The sequence below is a fragment of the Hemitrygon akajei genome, chromosome 8 (genome assembly GCF_048418815.1).
Source record: "Hemitrygon akajei chromosome 8, sHemAka1.3, whole genome shotgun sequence".
Classification (NCBI taxonomy): Eukaryota; Metazoa; Chordata; class Chondrichthyes; order Myliobatiformes; family Dasyatidae; genus Hemitrygon; species Hemitrygon akajei.
Window position 1 is genome coordinate 120,654,147 of NC_133131.1, and position 18,467 is coordinate 120,672,613.

Below are 18,467 nucleotides of genomic sequence, written 5' to 3' on the forward strand. Positions count from 1 at the left end.
TTAAAAGACCCTATCATTTCCGCCTCCACCACTGCTGCCTGCAGCCCATTCCACACACTCACCACTCTCTGCGTAAAAAACTTAGCCCTGACATCTCCTCTGAACCTGCTTCCAAGCACCTTAAAACTATGCCCTCTCATGTTAGCCATTTCAGCCTTGGGAAAAAGCCTCTGACTATCCACACAATCACACCTCTCATTATCTTGTACACCTCTATCAGGTCACCTCTCATCCTCCGTCGCTCCAAGGAGAAAAGGCCGAGTTCACTCAACCTATTCTCATAAGGCATGCTCCCTAATCCAGGCAACATCCTTGTAAATCTCCTCTGCACCCTTTCTATGGTTTCCACATCCTTCCTGTAGTGAGGTGACCAGAACTGTGCACAGTACTCCAAGTGGGGTCTGACCAGGGTCCTATATAGCTGCAATATCACCTCTCAGCTCCTAAACTCAATCCCACGATTGCTGAAGGCCAATGTACCATATGCCTTCTTAACCACCTTCTTAACCTGCGTAGCAGCTTTGACTGTCCTATAGACTTGGACCCCAAGATCCCTCTGATCCTCCACATTGCCAAAAGTCTTACCATTAATGCTATATTCTGCCATCATATTTAACCCACCAAAATGAACTACCGTAGATTCCGGATTTTAAGCCGCTACTTTTTTCCCACATTTTGAACAGCTTTGAACTTTGCGGCCAATAATCCGAAGCGGCTAATACATGATTTTTTTCATGCCGCCTCGTAAACATTTTGCCTCGTAACAGTAGACCAATAAAATTGATGAGTAGTTCACAGAGGTCCAATGAAATTGTACGATAAATCAAGCGCACTTTCACAATTAAATTATTGTAAATCAGTCATTTGTACTCACCCTCATCAACATGGAAAACACTCGAAGCATTGTGCTGCCTACTTAGTTTAAACTATATTTGTTTTCTGTACTACATCGCGGGATGCTATGACGTCACACCCGGTTTCGCGGTGTCTTGTGGGAAAATGCCGGTTTGCGATGAAACGGGACGGAGGGAGGGAGCGCATTACGCGAGCGGCTTTGGATCTGAGCGAACTCTGCTTTTAAGTTAAAGGTATCAATAACTTTTCCTGGTAGGCTGCAATATATATATTTTTTTACCAGTCGTTAGGAGATATTGGAATGTTGTTCAGTAAAGAAGTATACGCAACGTATATTTAAAAGTAGCCGCGTACGGGCACGGTTCGAAAAAAAGCATTTGCAATATGTATTTGTTTTTGTTACCATATGGATTTAATTAAAAGTTAAAAAAATCCTCACGTGTAATATCTTTCTGTGTAAATATCTCATATTACAACGTGGGACACCTGCGGCCGAAAATCCGGTGCGGCCTAAAATCCGATGCGGCCTTTACAATTAAAAAAATGATTTTATTTCTAAAATTAGAGCCAGCGGCTTTTAATCAGGTGCGCTCTGTAGTCCGGAATCTACGGTACTTCACACTTATCTGGGTCGAACTCCATCTGCCACTTCTCAGCCCAGTTTTGCATCCTATCAATGTCCTGCTGTAACTTCTGACAGCCCTCCACACTATCCACAACAACCCCAACCTCTGTTCATCAGCAAATTTACAAACCCATCCCTCCACTTCCTCATCCAGGTTATTTATAAAAATCAGATATTATACCTTGTGTAAAAAAAAGTTGCTTCTCAAATGAAAGTGATGTTTAATAATGTGGAAAATGTGCTGGCTCTGAGCATAAAAGGCAAAAATAAGAGAGAAGTTGTTACAATGAGAGGTATAAAGATACAGCAGATATGGCACTTTGAAAATTAATCATGGCTTTATTACTGTTAGGGAATGAAAAAAAATCCCATAAAGAGGATAAAGGCAAGTTAGAAACCCAGGTGTGCAAATTGGATTCTTCAAAGCAATCAAAAGGTGAATAAATGTGGAGAACTAATTTCATTAACATAAATTGTAGCTATTTGTGTAACTGTAGTCGAATTCTGTGAAAATCAATTGCTAGAAGGGAGTTTAAAGTTCTGTTGAGATTTTGTTTGGAAGATGGAGTGAGGTAAAAATGCTGGATGAAATCTTTTCTAATTAAAATTAATGCGAAAGAATTAAGACAAATCTAAGTAAATATACAGGGAGAAAATTATGTCTTTTGAGTTGAAGTTGCCAGAGGACAGGATGCTGATGAGCAAGTTGTGGTGGGGGGAGGGTGGGGGAAGAAGAGAGAGTCTTGGAAAGATTCTTGGAAGACACTAAACACAACCATGTGGACAATACAAAGGGAGGATCTAGGATAAGGAGACAAAGGACAACTTGTAAGGAGACAAAGGGTAATGTTCAGGTTGAGAAAATATTAATAGGACATGAACAATGGTGGAGACAAACATTTGGTGGAACAAATAGGTAGTTTTAGAAGTCTTGTAGTATATGGTTTTCTAGCCATCTTTTGATATTTCTGAGGCAGTGATCAACAGTAGTTTTTGAGTAGACAAAATGATACGAAGCAAGAGGACATCAGAGAATGATGCAGTTTGAGCTGCTTGATTGGCCCAACAAACTACTGGAGAAATGTAGCAGGTCAGGAAGGAGATGGACGGTCAGTATTTGTGAAGGGATAATCATTTGTGAGCAGCATGGTAGTGTAGTGGTTAGCAAATACTTTATAATTCCAGTGACCTGGGATCAATTCCCACAGATGCCTGTAAGGAATTTGTACGTTCTCCTTGTGACTGCATGGGTTTCCTCCCACAGTCCAAAGTCATATCAGTTGGCAGGTTAATGGTCATTGTAAATTGTCCCGTGATTAGGCTAGGGTTAAGTCAGGGGTTATGGGGCATCGCGGCTCGAAGGGCCAGAACGGCCGATTCCACGCTATGTGTCAATAAAAAAAATAAAAAAAGGACAGTCAATATTTCAGGTCAAGACTCTTTATTTGCATTGAAGGACAGCAGGGTCCTTCAGTCCAAATGGCAGGAGCCAATATAAAGAGGTGAGTGGAAAGGGTGGATCACAAATCAGCAAGCAAGAGGTAGATCCAAGTGAGGAAGGGTTATAGTCAAATGGAGGAAGGAAGAATGGAACTAGCGACAGAGGATGTAAGGAGATAGATTGTAGCACCAAAGAGCTGCAAAAGATGGAATTAGATAGGAAGGGAAGGTTGACCATGGAATCATATAACAGAAATGGGATGGGCAGATGGAAGCTATAGGGGAAGAGGAGCATGTGAGAGGATTAAGCGGGTGATGGGCAGAAATTGGGTGATGGTAGATGGAGGAAGAAAAAGAAACAGAGTGACTGGCAGCTGAGAAGTCAGCGTAGGAGGAACTGGGTTGATTAGGAGGAGAGAGGAACGGGACAGAGTAGTGGTTTTCCTGAAATTGGAGAACTCCATGTTCATGCTATCAGGTTGCAGACTACACAGGCAGAATATGAAATGCTGTTCCTCTAGTTTGCATTTGGCCTTGCCCTTGCAGTGGAGGAGTCGGAGGACATACCTGTCTATGTGGAAAACTGGTGTGGAATGAAAGTGATTAGCAGCTGAGAGCTCTAGAAAGCCAAGGCAGACAGAGCACAGGTGCTCAGCAAAACTGTCACCTAGTCTATACTTGGTCAGGAGGCCACATTGAGAGTAGCAAATGCAAAGAGCAAGATTGAAGTTGATCCACATGAATCTCTGTCTCACCTGCTTATTTTCCAAGAAGATGATAAGGTTGGTGGCGTAGGGACAGGTGTTACACCTCCAACGGTTGCAGGGTAAAGTGACTGGAGAGGGTGGGGGAAGATAAGTGAACCAGGGAATCACAGAGGGAGTGGTTCCTGCAGAAAGCAGAAAGGAGTGTGAAAGGGGAGACCTGGCTAGTGCTGGGAAAATGTTATAGCTGGTTTATCACTGGTGTACTGCATATCAGTTTCGAAAAATGATCTGCTGAATGTATAGGCTTATGGAGTGAGAAGTGAAAACCAGGAGAACAGTATCCCTGTTCGGTTTAGGAGAAGATGGGATAAAAGCAGAAGTGTGGGAAATAAAGGAGATGTAGGTTCCATCAATAATACTAGTGGGAGGGAGGGAACCCTATTTTCCGACTGCACAATAAAGGAAATGGCACCACTGGAAACTACCCTACAATTTTATAATTTATGTTTCTAGCTATTGTTATTTTAATCAGTTAATTTTGATTAGGTTGTTAAGATTTCCAGCATTGTGTTTTCAAAATCACTGCTACACCAGTGCCCGTATCCATGTGTTATGAATAAGATGCATATAATGTAAATTTCTTACCTCCTGAAGCTGCCCCTTTAATTTTTCCACCTCAGCCAACAATTCTTCCTGCTCTTCTTGCAACCTCTCCAATTGCTGTGTATGCAACTGTCGTAAAGCTTCTAATGATTGCTGATGCTCCTGATCTTGTCGAACAAGCTCCTGCCTCATGTCTTCTAGTCTCTCCTATTCAGAGTGAAAGTCTTAAGCTGCTTTTATTTCACTTTTTCGTAAGTACAGAATTGTATTCAAATATTCCATTACAAAAATCAGCCATTTTACTCTATATGTACAATTTTAAAATAACATTTAACATTCTGATACTTAAATATTTTATAGTAAAATACTTCAATGCATTGGAAGTAGTTCAAATTTTACTAGGCTAAGACCTGAGATGGACACTTTGTCTTATTCAAGCTAGGCTTCTATGTGCTGAAGTTTAGCAAAGAGGGCTTAATCAAAACATGAGCAGTCTTGACAGGGTGAATGTGAGAGCTTGTTCCCTCTTGTAGGAGAATGTAGAAATAAGGTCACTGTTCAAAAAGTAAGGGATCCTGAGCTTAAAACGAGAGATTAAGCAATATTTCATTCTCTGAGGGCTGAGGGCCTTTGAAACTCCCTTCCTTAAAGGATGATGGAAGCGGAGTCTTAAAATATTTTTAAGAAAGATATAGATAGCTACTTATGAAGAGAGAGTTTTAAGCACAGGTAGATAGTAATGTGGAAGAGATGAAGTTGAAATTCAGATCAGGTATGCATGTATTAAATGATGATGGAAGCAGTTTCTTAGAATATTTTTAAGGAAGATATAGATAGCTACCTACGAGGAGAGAATTTTAAGCACAGATATATAGGAATGTGGGAATGTGGAAGAGTTGAAGTTGAAATTCTGATCGGGCATGCCCGTATTAAATGGTGTAGACCAGGCATGAGGAGTCAAGTGACATATTTCTTCTCTTGCTGCTAACTAACTCCCTTTTACATAGGAACAAAACAATTAGAATAATTGCAACTACTTCCATATTCACATCTGAAGTGTAAAGGCATATCAGTTATAAATAGGAGACATTAGGTGTAAAACCCAATATCTTAATTGAAGTCATGCAATGAAAGGAAATCACATATTATCACATTATAAGACTTCCTTTATGATTTTGTAAGCAGTGTTAAAGGATCCCCAAGTTGCTTTAACAACAAAATATTTCATGCAAGCATATTTTTTAAAAATACAGTGGATTCTGGTTAATTGCGCCATAGGTTAGTTGAGACAGCTGCTTATTTGGGACATTCTTAAAGAACAAAAAATAATTGAGAAGCTAGCCGGGCTTCCCTTCATTTACTTAAGACACTATTCACTTAACTAGAACAGGAGACTGGTGCCAGATAGTTTTTAAACTAGCATCAGCCACGTGCACTTCTATGGCCGTGCACATTACTATGTGCTTTGAGTGAAAAGTTTTTAATATAGTGTTAGTTGTGTGTGCTTATGTTAAAAAAGCAGTGATTGCTGTTTCTGATAGTTGGCAAGGAATAAGTAGTAAGACAATTCAAAACTGTTTTGCATACTGTAGATTCCATTATTCAGGCTTAGAGGTACCAGAAATGGCCTAGAGTGAAAATGCAACTATTTCACTACTTCAACAGGTTACCATCTATGAAGAATTTGAAGGTAATGACAGTCATCGTGAATGTTACAATGAAAATGCAGATTTTGAGGATGCAATCATCAGCAGCATTCTATGAAGGCAGTCCATTATCTGCACCACGTGTCTGAGCCAGTTCCTTTACAGTCAAAGGAACACAACAGTACACCTGGATGAAGTCCTCTGTCGATAAGTATTAGGAACTATACACAGTACTATAGTACTGTAATAATATTGTTAGTGTTCTTATTTGTTCTATATTTCTTTTAAATAGATAATTTGTGACTCAGTTTGACTTTTTTTAATACTTTTTAAAACTATTTCCATGAAACTTCTGTTAATTGGGGCAACCACTTATTAGGGCCAAATTCTGAGGTGTCCCAATTAACCGGAATCCACTGTATAGCATTTCCATAAATGACAATATATAAGCTCATCTACACTTAATGCTATAAAAATTATTAAAGAGAAAATCTGGACGCAGCAAGGCCAAATACAAATTGTGTTACCAATATTTTATAAGAACATAAAGACTCAAAACATATAACATTGCTTACTCAAAAAGAAAAGTCATGCAAGATACAAGTATAATAAAGTCTTACTGACCAATAACACAAATAGGGAATGGAATACGAAATTAAACTATCTGAAACTGATGCAACTTATGTAATAATAATTTCTGTAGTTAGGGTTGTAAGAATGGTTAATATTTGCTGATCTGACTTGTACTGCGTATTATATAAATACAAGTGTCAGAGAGCCACCAGTTGATAGCTTTTATTATTTGCATCACAGAAGCTGGAACTTACCTGTGCAACTTCTTGGTTCTCGAACTCGCTATCTTCCATTTTATATTCCAAGCTTATTTCTTTTAGACTGGAATTACCTGCAGCATAAGAATCCCTGAACATTTCTTGTTCAGCATTCAGAAATTCTTCCTGTAAAGCAGCTTCTGATATCACATCACATGTTCCCAATTTATATTTAATCCTGAAATCTTGCATTTGCCTCTGAATAGAAAGAATTTCAGCATTCTTCTGTTTTAGTGTTTCCTGAAGCTCCTCCTTTTCTTTTGAAAACAATTCTTCCATTTGTTTTCTCTCTGCATCAAACTGAAACTGCAGATCTTGTTTGAGAGTACATTCCACTTCTTTCCTCCATTCTTCATCACTCACTTTGCATGTATTAGGCTCATCTTCCACATCCTTTCTCACCCTCGCCATCTCGGTCTGCTGAGCAAACTGTACAGACATCTGAACAATTACCTGCAAAGAAATAAGCCAAGGTCAAATAGTTAAAATTCTATTTTAACTTATTAAAGCACACTGATGTCAGCATTTCAATCATTTAAAACTATTATTAACATGGTGATACTATCAAGAAACATCACTAACAGTGCAGCAGCAGCCAATTGTTATTTGAAAGAGGACTGTGTAGGCCTCCGTTAGCCTCAATAGACCATGGAGTTGCACCTTGGAAAGTTCCCAGGGCGCAAGCCTAGGCAAGGTTTTTTTTATTATGGAAGACTGGCAGTTGCCACAACTGCAAGTCTCCCTTCTCCACACCACCAATGTTGTCAAGGGAAGGGCACTAGGACCCATACAACTTGGCACCGGTGTCGTCGCACAGCAATGTGTGGTTAAGTGCCTTCAGATCACTAGATGAACGCTTTAACCACTAGGCCACGCGCCAATTGAAAGAGGATTATGATTGTATTGTTAGGGTTTGAATTTAGTGAAGAGGGCAGGTAATTGTTATTTGCAGTTACATCACGGTTAAATTTAGCCTTAAATAAGGCTGGCATACTTTGGCAATTTCTTCCTGCATCTGTTCTTCATATTGCTTTTCCAGATGACGTGCAGAATAAGCAACTTCCTTATCTTCTTCAGTCCCTTGTAATGAAACTTCTGTGAGGATTTCATTCAAACTTTGGACACTTGAAATAGGCTCCCCACCAGCAAGTTTGTCTGACTCATCTCCAACTCCTTTCCCGTCTGGACCACAACATGTTACTATAGACTGTATTTGTTCTGGCTTTTGATGGTATTTCACTTCCAAACCATGCAATGTCTTTGTCAAATTCTGGTCCTGTTGCAAAAGCTCTTGATGATCCATGTGCCTTGGTTGCTCCTGAATGCTGTTTATGTCCAACTCAACCTAGGAAAAACATACATCATTACATTTATAACCTACACGTTCTGTTGGGAGTTTTTGTAGGAACAAATTTAATGCTGTAGGGAAAATACACACAGAAGTATTATGCATACTTCAGAGTATGGTAACTTACACAAAATGCTGGAGGAATTCAATAGAATTCAACAAAAAAAAACAATGATGTGGGCCAAGACCTTTCTTCAGACTGAACAGGAAGGGAGATGACACAGTGGGCTGAGGGGAAGGAGGATAGCTATAAGGTCATAGGTGAAGCCAGCTGGGTGGGAATGTTAAAGGCCTGGAGAGAATGGAATCTGATATGAGAGGAGAGTGAACCATAGGAGAAAGGGAAGGAGGAGGGCACATCAGGCATGTGAGAAAAGGTATGAGGCCAGAGTGGGGAACAGAAGGCATGGGGAGGTGGAAGGAAATTATTTTTTACCAAAAGGAGAAATCGATATTCATGCCTTCAGGTTCGAGGCTACCCATACGGTGGCACTAAAGGAGGCCATGGACCGACATGCTGGAAAGGGAATGTGAACTGGAATTGAAATCTTGGGTCACTGGGAAGTTTGGTTTTGGCGGATGGAGCAGTGCTGCTCATTGAAACGGTCCCCCGATTTATGACAGTCTCAGCAATGTAGAGGAGGGCACATTGGGAGCAATGGATACAAAAGACCACCCCAGCAGATTCGCAGGTTAAGCGTTGCCTCAAAATGCCTGCATGGAATGTTTGGGGCACTGAATGGAGGTGAGGAAGGAGGTGAAAGGGTAGGGTAACACTTTAGCTGCTTGCGGGGATAAGTGCTGGGATGGAGATTAGTGGCGAGGGACAAATAGACAAGGGTATCACAGAGTAGGTAAAGACAAGAGGAATTCTATCACTGTTAAGGTGGCAGGGTGATGGGGTGAGCATGAATGTCTGGGAAGTGGAGGAGATGCAGGTGAGGGCAGCATTAATAGTGGAGGAAGGGAAATCCCATTCTTTGAAGGAGGAGGACACTTCTGATGTCATGGAAAGGGAAGAGGTATAGTCAAGGTAGCTGTGGAAATTGGTAGGTTTATAAAAGATGATGGTCAACAGTTTGTCTCCAGAGAGGGAGACAGGGAGACTAAGAAAGGGGACGGAGGTGTCGGAAATGGACCAAGTAAATTTAAGGGCATGGTGGAAGTTGGAGGCAAAGTTGCTGGAATTGATAAACTCAGCATGGGTACATGAAGCAACACCTATGTAGCTGTTGATGTAATGGAGGAAGAGCTGGGGAGCATTACAGGGGAAAGCTTGGAACATGGACTGTTCTCCATAACCAGCAATAAGGCAGACATAGCCAGAACCCACGCAGGTGTCCTTGGCTACCCCTTGAGTCTGGTGAAAGTAGGAGGAACCAAAGGAGAAACTGTTGAGGGTGAGGACCACTTCTGCCAGATGGAGGGGATAGTGGTAGAGAAGAACTGGTTGTTTCTTTTACTGAGAAAAAGGTGGAGAGCCTTAAGGCCCTCTTGATGGGGACAGAAGTGTATAGGGACTGGACATCCATGGTGAAAATGAGGTGGTCTGGGCCAGAGAATTGAAAGTTAGTGAGGAGATCAAGAACACGGGAAGGGATTAAACCAAGATGGATAGAATGGAGTCAAGGTACAAGGACTTGAGTTCACTGGGATAGGAGCAGTCAAACACAATGGGCTTACTAAGACAGTCAGACCTGTGGGCCTTGAGTAGGAGGTAGAACTGAGGAGTGAGAGGTGCAAGGTGAGGGAACTACGAGTTTGGTGGCAATAGATGAAAGTTCTCCAGAATTGATGAGGTTAGTGATGGCTTCCGAGACAATTTTCTGATGGACTGCAGTGGGATCCTCTTCATGAGGTAGGTAAAAGGTGCTGTTTGAGAGCTGCCGCCTGGCTTCAGCAAAGTAGAAGTCAGTCTGCCACACTGCAACAGCACCCCCTTTGTGTGGGTTTGATAGTAAGGTTGGGATTGGTGCGGAGAGAGTGGTGGGCAGTCCATTCAGAGGGGGTGAGGTTTGAAAAGGAGCGAGGAATGCTGAATTTGAGCTGGTTGATGTCTCTTCGACAATTAGAGATGAAAAGAACCAGGATAGGTAGAGACCCAGTGCTGGGTGTCCAAGAGGAGGAGGAGGGTTGGAGGTGACAGAAGGTATCATCAGTGTGGAGTGAGGAATTCACGCTAAAGAAGCAGGCTCGGAGACAGAGGCAACAGAAGGAGAGCTCGGTGTCATGGCGGGCACGGAACTCACTGATGTGCGGGCAAAGGGGGACAAAGGTAAGGACCGTGCTGAGGACAGAACGTATGAGCTCAGTGTTGTGGTGGTATGTACAATTCACTGAGGGGTGAGCAAAGGTAAGGCCCTTACTGAGGATAAAACGTATGAGTTCGGTGTTGTGGTAGGCATGGAACTCAATGAGGTGTGGACAGTGCGGGCCAAAAGGGACCAAGACAAGGCCCTTGCTAAGGACAGATGTATGGAGATGATATACATTACTCAGTTACAATGTCTACCTATTCAGCAATACTAACTAGCATAAACAGAAAAATGCTTCATGCCTCAGCATCAGACATAGGTCCAGAAACTAATCATTTCAAAAGAGAGCTGGACATTGAAAGTTTTTACATAAAACTTGTACAACTGAACAACAACTTTCTGGGCTGTAACCATTCTATGATGCCATGAGAGGCCAGCGTTGATGTGCTACCAGAAATAGAGAAATCTGAAACAGGGAGGATGAAAGCAGTGGCTTCTGTGCAATATAATATTGTCATGTGGATGGGTCAGAACAGAACAGAATAATCTATACAGTATCTATGCAATATCTAAGCTATTACCTTACACTTAAATCTATGCATTCCTAAAAGCCCAGATTCTCAGAAATGTTCACAGCTATAAAATTCAAAACTGCAAATTATTGTAGAAAATTAAATCGTAAAGAAGTAAAATCATTTCAACTAAATGATGCAATGTTAACCTACAGCATTATTCGCCGTGCTATTCTTTGCATTCAGATCAATGAACATGTTTTTCCTGCAGGATCAGTGTGCACATCCATGGCATAGCCTTTGGGGTTTTAAGACCATTAGGCATAGGAACAGAATTAGGTCATTTAGTCCAGAGTCCGTGCTGCCATTCCACCTTGGCCGATTTATAATCCCTCTCAAACTCATTCTCCTGCCTTCTCCCTGTAACCTTTAACACCCTTACTAATCAAGAACCTATTAACTTCTGCTTAAAAGATACCCAATGACTTGGTCTCTCCAGACACCTGCGGCAATGAACTACACAGATTCACAATCCTCTGGCTAAAGAAATTACTTCTCATCTCTGTTCTAAATGGATGTTCTTCTATTCTGAGGTTGTGCACTCTGGTCTTAGTCTCCACCACTATAGGAAACATCCCCTTCACATCCACTCTATTTAGGGCTTTCAATATTCAATAGCTTTCACTGAGAACTACACTCATTCTTCTAAACTCCAACCAGTACAAGCCCAGAGCCATCAAAGACTCCTCATACAATAACTATTTCATTCCCAGAATCATTCTTGTGAACTTCTTCTGAACTCTCTCTAACGCCAGTACAACTTTCTTAGAAAAGGGGCTCAGAAACTAATCATTTTACTTAGTGCAGTCTGACCAATGCTTTATAAAGTCTCAGCCTTACATTCTTTGTTTTCATATTCTAATTCTGTCAAAATGAATGTTAACATTGCATTTGCCTTCCTTACCGCTAGCTCAAACTGCAACTGATCCATTACAGAATCCTGCCTGAGAACTCCCAAGTCTGATTTTTGAATAGTCTATGCCTTTATTCCTTCTACCAAAGCACATGGCCATACACTTCTCTACACTATACTACATCTGCAATTTCTTTGGCTATCTCCTAATCTGTCCAAGTCTTTCTGTAGACCCCCTACTTCCTCAACTCCACCTATCTTCATATCATCCACAAACGTGGCCACAATTACATCATCCAAATTATTTGTCAGGCAAGATTTCCCCTTAATGAAACCATGCTGTGAATGCTCATGGGCCTGGCATTAGGAACTGCATTTCAATTGAAATGAACGAGGAATAGCAGGGACATTTTTGCTAAGAGTGGAGTGGCCAGCAAATCCTGGATTTCTGCATTTGCACAGCAATCCCAAAATTGATAGCACTTGGTTCAAGAAGGGTAGGCATTTCAGCATTGCTGGCATTTCCAGTTTGATTGCAACTCATAATAGCTACTGAATGTTGTCAAGGAAGTCCAATGAGGGAGGAGGAAACCTACTGCTAATTTATAGTGCTCAACCACCTTTTATTTTCAGATAAGACATCTGAATCATAAAGGAAAATGTTTAAAATGTGCAAATAAACGTGTGGTCAGATCTGAGAAACTTGCAATGAGGAATAGGGTGCATGAAAATGAAGAGAAGGAAACAAAATGATTGTAAATTTTATGAGAGGGAAGTAGTTTGTTGAAAGCAGTATCATAGGTCAACATGGTAGTGAAAAAGGCTTTCCACACATAGGCCTCCATCAGTCAGGGAACTGAGTATTGGTGACGGGATATAATCTTGCAGTTGTAGCAGTAGTTAGTGAGGCCACACTTGGAGCAGCACGTACTGCTTTGGTCACCTAGTGCTTAAAGTGGAAAGAGTGCAGAAAAGATTTATAAAGTTATTGTCAGCATTAAGAGGCTTGAAATATCGGGAAAGGTTCATCAGGCCAGGTCTTCAATGCAGCAGATTGAGGGGTTACTGTACAGAAATGTTTAGAATTACGAGAGGCAATGATAAGTTGGATGGCAAGTCTTTACCCAGGGCAGCGGAGTCCAAAACATGGGGCATATGTCCAGGATAAGAGGGAAAAGAATTAAAAGCAACTTCTTCCACACAGGGGTTGCTGAGCATATGAAATGAGCTGCCAAAGGATGTGCTTGAAGCAGATAGATTTGTATCTTTTAAGAAACACTTGGTTAAGTACATAGAGGGCGGGCTTGGAAGGATATGGGCTGAATTCTGGAAATTAGGACTAACTGGATGGACAGCATGGACCAGTTGGGCCAAAGGGCCTGTATCCGGCTGTATTGCACCATGATTCATCCTGTATTGTTTGCCAATCTTCAAAAATTTATATGGCATCAGTCCCACAATTACCTATCAATTACATGGTTTAAATTAACGATAGTAAAAAGAAATTAGGAGTAAATAAATTTACTGTTTGGAAAAGAGAGGAATACTCAAGAGAGTAAAAGTTAAGTAAATGAGGACCAGCCTACTAATTATGGCAACAATCACCAAATTAGTGAAGGAACTTATCCAGCAGCTTATCTCCCAATTTTCCAAACTCAATCTGCCAATACGACAATAATATTGATTTACTTGAATGAATACAGATCGAACAATACTCAAAAAGATCAACAGAATCTAAGAGAGTAAGAGAGAATTGTCCATTTAACTAGCATCCGGCCACAACTTTAACCTTTCCTCTCCTAACAGGGTACTACAAAACAGCCACTTCCCTGAGGGTTTTCATGGAACCTTCCAAATCTATGAACATTAACAACTGGAAGTACAAGCTCCACCACCAACTTACAACAACAGATCCAGGGGAAGATGAGTAACACAGATAAATTAGAAAATCTTACTATTGTATCATTTAATGTTAGAGGATTAAACTTTCCCTACAAGTGTTCAAAGGTTTAAGATTTCTTATGCAGAAAGAAAATAGATATTGCGCTGTTACAGGAAACACATCTTAAACCTACTGACATTCCCAGGGTTCAAAACCACTTTTATAAACCCGTTGTGGCATCAGCTGATGGTACTCATATGATATTAATGAGACGTAGTATTAATGTATCAATTGAAAGGACAATAAAGGACATCTAGCTTTTTGCTGTACATCCATTCAGGGTAAAAAAGTTGCATTCATTAGCCTATATGCCCCAACTATACTTGAGGCTGAATTTTTTTTTCTCAATTATCTCACAATTACTAAAGTTAAGTGATTACCAACTATAACCAAACACAATCTTAATGTGGACAAATTTGATACCTAACTTAAAAGATCTTCTGTTAAAATAGAACTGCTCTGTCTGTGTATGCACTATTATTCAGCTGGTTAGTGGAGGGGTGGAGAGGGGGTGGGGATGAGGGTTGAGGGCTGGCTGGGTTAAACAGTCAAAATGTAATCGTCAACTGGTTGTATTGAATGTAATTTGTTGGTGTTGCAATAAAAATTAGTGATGAAAAAAACAACTGGAAGTACAGGACAATAGTCAGATAGAAACATATCACTTTGTAGTCCATTTCAAGTCAAACTATTGTAAATTGGTAACACACTGCCATTCTTTTATTTTTTAAATTACCAGTAATCTCTTTTACACAAACATTGTAATCACATGAAATATTTATTTTTAACCACAAACAAGAGAAATCGAAGTAACACACACAAAATGCTGGAGGAGCTCCTGGCCTTACCTGCTGAGTTCTCCAGCATTTTGTGTGTATCACTTCAGTTTTAACCATTTCATTTTGCATTCTGTCAAACCTTACAGCACATATTTTCTCCTTTACCTTATGCTCCTCTGCTCTTCGTTGTTCTGCCTCAACAACAGAACTTCCAGTCACATTGTCAATGGTCTCATTTATTCTTGTCCTAAATAATAAATGGAAGAAAATTAACAAAACTGAGTTAGATCAAGCCAATTACCATACTCATAGTAGAAATATTTGTCTTATCAGGTCCGTTCCTCCTTTAAGCACTCCATGCTACCTTGCAAATGTAAGTCACAATTTGGTAACTATTTTGAGTGTGATTATGCCCTCATTAAATATCTCGAGATGTTTTACTATATTCGAACGGCTCATATAACTAGAGCATGTTTTTTTTTGTGGTGATTACCTAACAGAAGTAGTGCTTATCAATAACCTGAAGGTGGAGACACAAATCTACAAACATGCATACATTTTAAAAAAATAATTCTTAATTTAAAAAGCAGACTTTGAAGACTGAAGGAAGAAATTAAGCAAGATTTCAAAAGTAGTAATCCAGGTTATTCCTAGCGACTTGTACCGTGAGTACTGAAATAGGAGGATAGTGCACATAGATGATGATACTTAACTAAAAATATGGTGCTAGACATTCAGTTTCACAAGTATTTTGGTCACTGGGGCCAGTTCTGGGGAAGGTGAGATCTATAGAGCACAGAAGGCTTGTACCTTAATAGACATAGAACAAATATCACAGGCGGGTTTGCTATGGCTGTTGGAAAGGATTTGAATGTATTTAGCAGAAAGCTGAGCTAAGATTCAAAAGGGAAAAAAAAAGCATATTTGAAAATGTTAAGATTAAAATAAGAGAGAGTTTGGAAGACAAGGCAAGCACATGTTACAGAGAAAAAAAAACACAGAAAATGGTCCATGTTCAACACGTCCAGACATCAAAATGCGAGTAGTATTATTTGAGATGAAGGCACTGATAAATATGGCACAAAATGGGCAGAAATGGTCACTTGTCCCTGGGTGCAGGGTTTTCAGACAAGATAGGCAGGAGGATAAAAAGGCAGTATTGATTTAAGGAAGAAACACAGCTGTCTGAAGGTATATATAGGAAACACTGGAGCTAAATCTGGGCTCAAGCAAGCTCCAATAAACAATGTGATAAGGAACAGACAATACATTGCTTTTTGCAAGCAAGGGAAAATCTGCAGATGCTGGAAATCCAAGCAATATACACAAAATGCTGGAGGGACTCAGCAGACCAGGCAGCATCTATAGAAAATAGTATAGGCCGAAGCTCTTCATCAGGACTGGAGAAAAAAGACGGAGGAGTCAGAGTAAGAAAGTGGAGGAGGGGAGGAAGAAACACAAGGTGATAGGTGAAATGGGTGGGGGGTGAAGTAAAAGCAGGGAAGTTGATTGGTGAAAGAGAGACAGGGCTGGAGAAGGGGGAATCTGATAGGAGAGGACAGAAGGGCATGGAAGAAAGAAAAGGGCAGGGGGAGCCCAGAAGGAGGTGATGGGCATAATATATTTGTAGAAGCCCTTTGGATTCTCCTTCACTTTGTCTGCTAGAGCAACCGCATGTCTTCTTTAAGCTGTCCTGATTTCCTTAAGTGTTCTCTTGCATTTACTAAACTCAAGTATCTCATTGTTCCTACCTGGCAAAGCCAGCTATGCATCTCCATCTTTTTCTTAACCAGGGCCTCAACATCTCTTTGAAACCTAAGTTCCCTAAACCTGTCATCCTTGTTTATTTATTCTTACAGGAACATACAAACTCTATACTCACAAAATGTTACTTTTGAAGAAATCCTAGTTACCAAGTACACCTTTGCCAACAACCAACCCCTCTCTATCCACACTTCCCAAATCCTTTCCAATAGCGCCAAAATTGGACAGATTCCAATTCAGAACATCAACCCCAGGACCAGACCTATCCTTTTTCATAATTACCTTGAAAGTAATGACCACTAAATACAAAGCATTCCCCTACACAAACATCTGTCAGCTGCTCTGTCTCATTCCCTAATAGGATATCTAGTATCACACTGTCTAGAGCTGAGCTTCAGTGTACTGATTCAAGAAACATTCCTGAATACACTTGACAAACTCTTTTCCACCCAGCCCTTTTGCAGTATGGGAGTCCCAGTCAATATGTGGAAAGTTAAAACCACCTACTTTCACAATCTTATGCTTCATGCAACAGTCCGTGATCTCTCTACAAATTTGTTCCTCTAAATCCCGTGGACTACTGAGTGATCTATAAAATAATCTTATTAATGTGGTCATGACTTCCTTATTCCTCAGTTCTACCCATAAAGCTTCACTTGACAATTTCTCTAGTCAGTCCCGACTTGACACTGCTGTGACATTTTCCCTTACTAATACCACCACCCATTCCCTTTTAATCTCTCCTGCACTATCACATCTATAACAATGAAACCCTGGAACACTGAGTTGCCAGTCCTAGCCCTCCTGCAACCAAGTCTTACTAATGGCTACAATGTCATGCTGGTCCATGTCCTAAGCTCACCTTTCCTAAAATACTACTTGTATTGAAATATATGCAGCTAAGAACGTTTGTTACACCATGCTTAACTTTTTGAATCTGCGGTTCTCCCCTGGTTCAAAAGAGCAGCAATCACACCAATGCCCAAGAAGAGCAAGGTGAGCAACCTAAATAACTATTGGCTAGCAGCACTCACATCTACCAAACCAAGTACTTCAAGAGGTTGGTTAATGATAGAGTTAACTCCTGCCTGAACAAGGACCTGGGCCACTGCCACAATGGGTCTACAGAGGATATAATCTCACTAGCTTTCCACTTTGACTTGGAGCACCTGAAGAACAACAATACCTATGTCAGGCCATTGTTTATCAATTACATCTTGGCATTCAACACAATCATCCCTTCAGTATTAATCACCAAGCTTCTAAACCTGGGCCTCTGTACCTCCCTCTGCAAATGGATCATCGATGTCCTCATCAGGAGACCACAGTCAGATCAGATCAGTAGGAACATCTACTCCTTGATGACCATCAATGCACACACGCCTAACGATGCCTACTTAGCCTACAGCTCATCTCTCTCCACACTCATGACTGTGTGTGGCACACATCAAATGCCATTAATACATTTGCAAATGACACCTCTGTTGCTGGTAAAACCTCAGATGGCGATGAGGTTGAGTACAGGAGTGAGATCGGCTCATTGAGTGGTGTTGCAACAACAACCTTGCATTCAGCATCGGCAAGACCAAGAAACCATGGAGTTCAGGAAGGGAAAGTCAGAAGAACGCACATGAGTCTTCACTGAGGGGTCAGTGATAGAAATGATGAACAGCATTAAGTTCCTTGGTGTCAACATCTCTGAGGATCAGCCCTGGGCCTAAAATATTGATGCAATCATGAAGAAAAAACACTAGTGGCTCTACTTCATTAGGAGTTTGAGGAGATTTTAGTAAGGCATTTGACAAGGCCCTACATAGGCCCACATAGAAGATTAAAATACATGGGATCCATGGTGAATTGGCTATGTGGATTCAGAATTTGCTTGCCATAGATACAGAGGGTGGTGGTCAGTGTGACCTAGTCTGGCTGGAGGTCTGTGACTAGTGGTGTTCCATAGGCATCACTCTTTGTGATATGTATAAATGTCCTGGATAAAATCGTAGATTAGTGGATTGGTACACTTGCAGTTGATACAAAAATTGGTGGAGTTATGGATAGCACAGAAGACTGCCAAAGCCTACAGCGGAATATAGATCAGTTACAGATATGGTAAATGGAATTGAACACAACTAAATATGAAGTGGCTCACTTCGGGAGATCAAATGTAAAAGGACAGTAAACTATTAATAAGACCCTTAACAGTGTTAATGTTTAGTAGGACAACAAATTTCATGATACAAATCAATGA

At 40.7% G+C, this 18,467-nt stretch overlaps 1 protein-coding gene across 4 annotated transcripts in view; it reads right to left on the minus strand.

Moving 5' to 3' along the window:
- akap9 (A kinase (PRKA) anchor protein 9) overlaps positions 1–18,467 on the minus strand; it is a 206,028-nt gene that overhangs the window by 132,330 nt on the left and 55,231 nt on the right. For all 4 annotated transcript variants that reach the window (XM_073054488.1, XM_073054489.1, XM_073054487.1 and 1 more), the window contains 4 exons: positions 14,621–14,702; positions 7,701–8,051; positions 6,704–7,159; positions 4,273–4,437 (listed from right to left, as the gene is read on the minus strand). In XM_073054488.1, the coding sequence (XP_072910589.1) occupies positions 4,273–4,437; positions 6,704–7,159; positions 7,701–8,051; positions 14,621–14,702 (1,054 nt within the window). The remainder of the gene's footprint in view (positions 1–4,272; positions 4,438–6,703; positions 7,160–7,700; positions 8,052–14,620; positions 14,703–18,467) is intronic.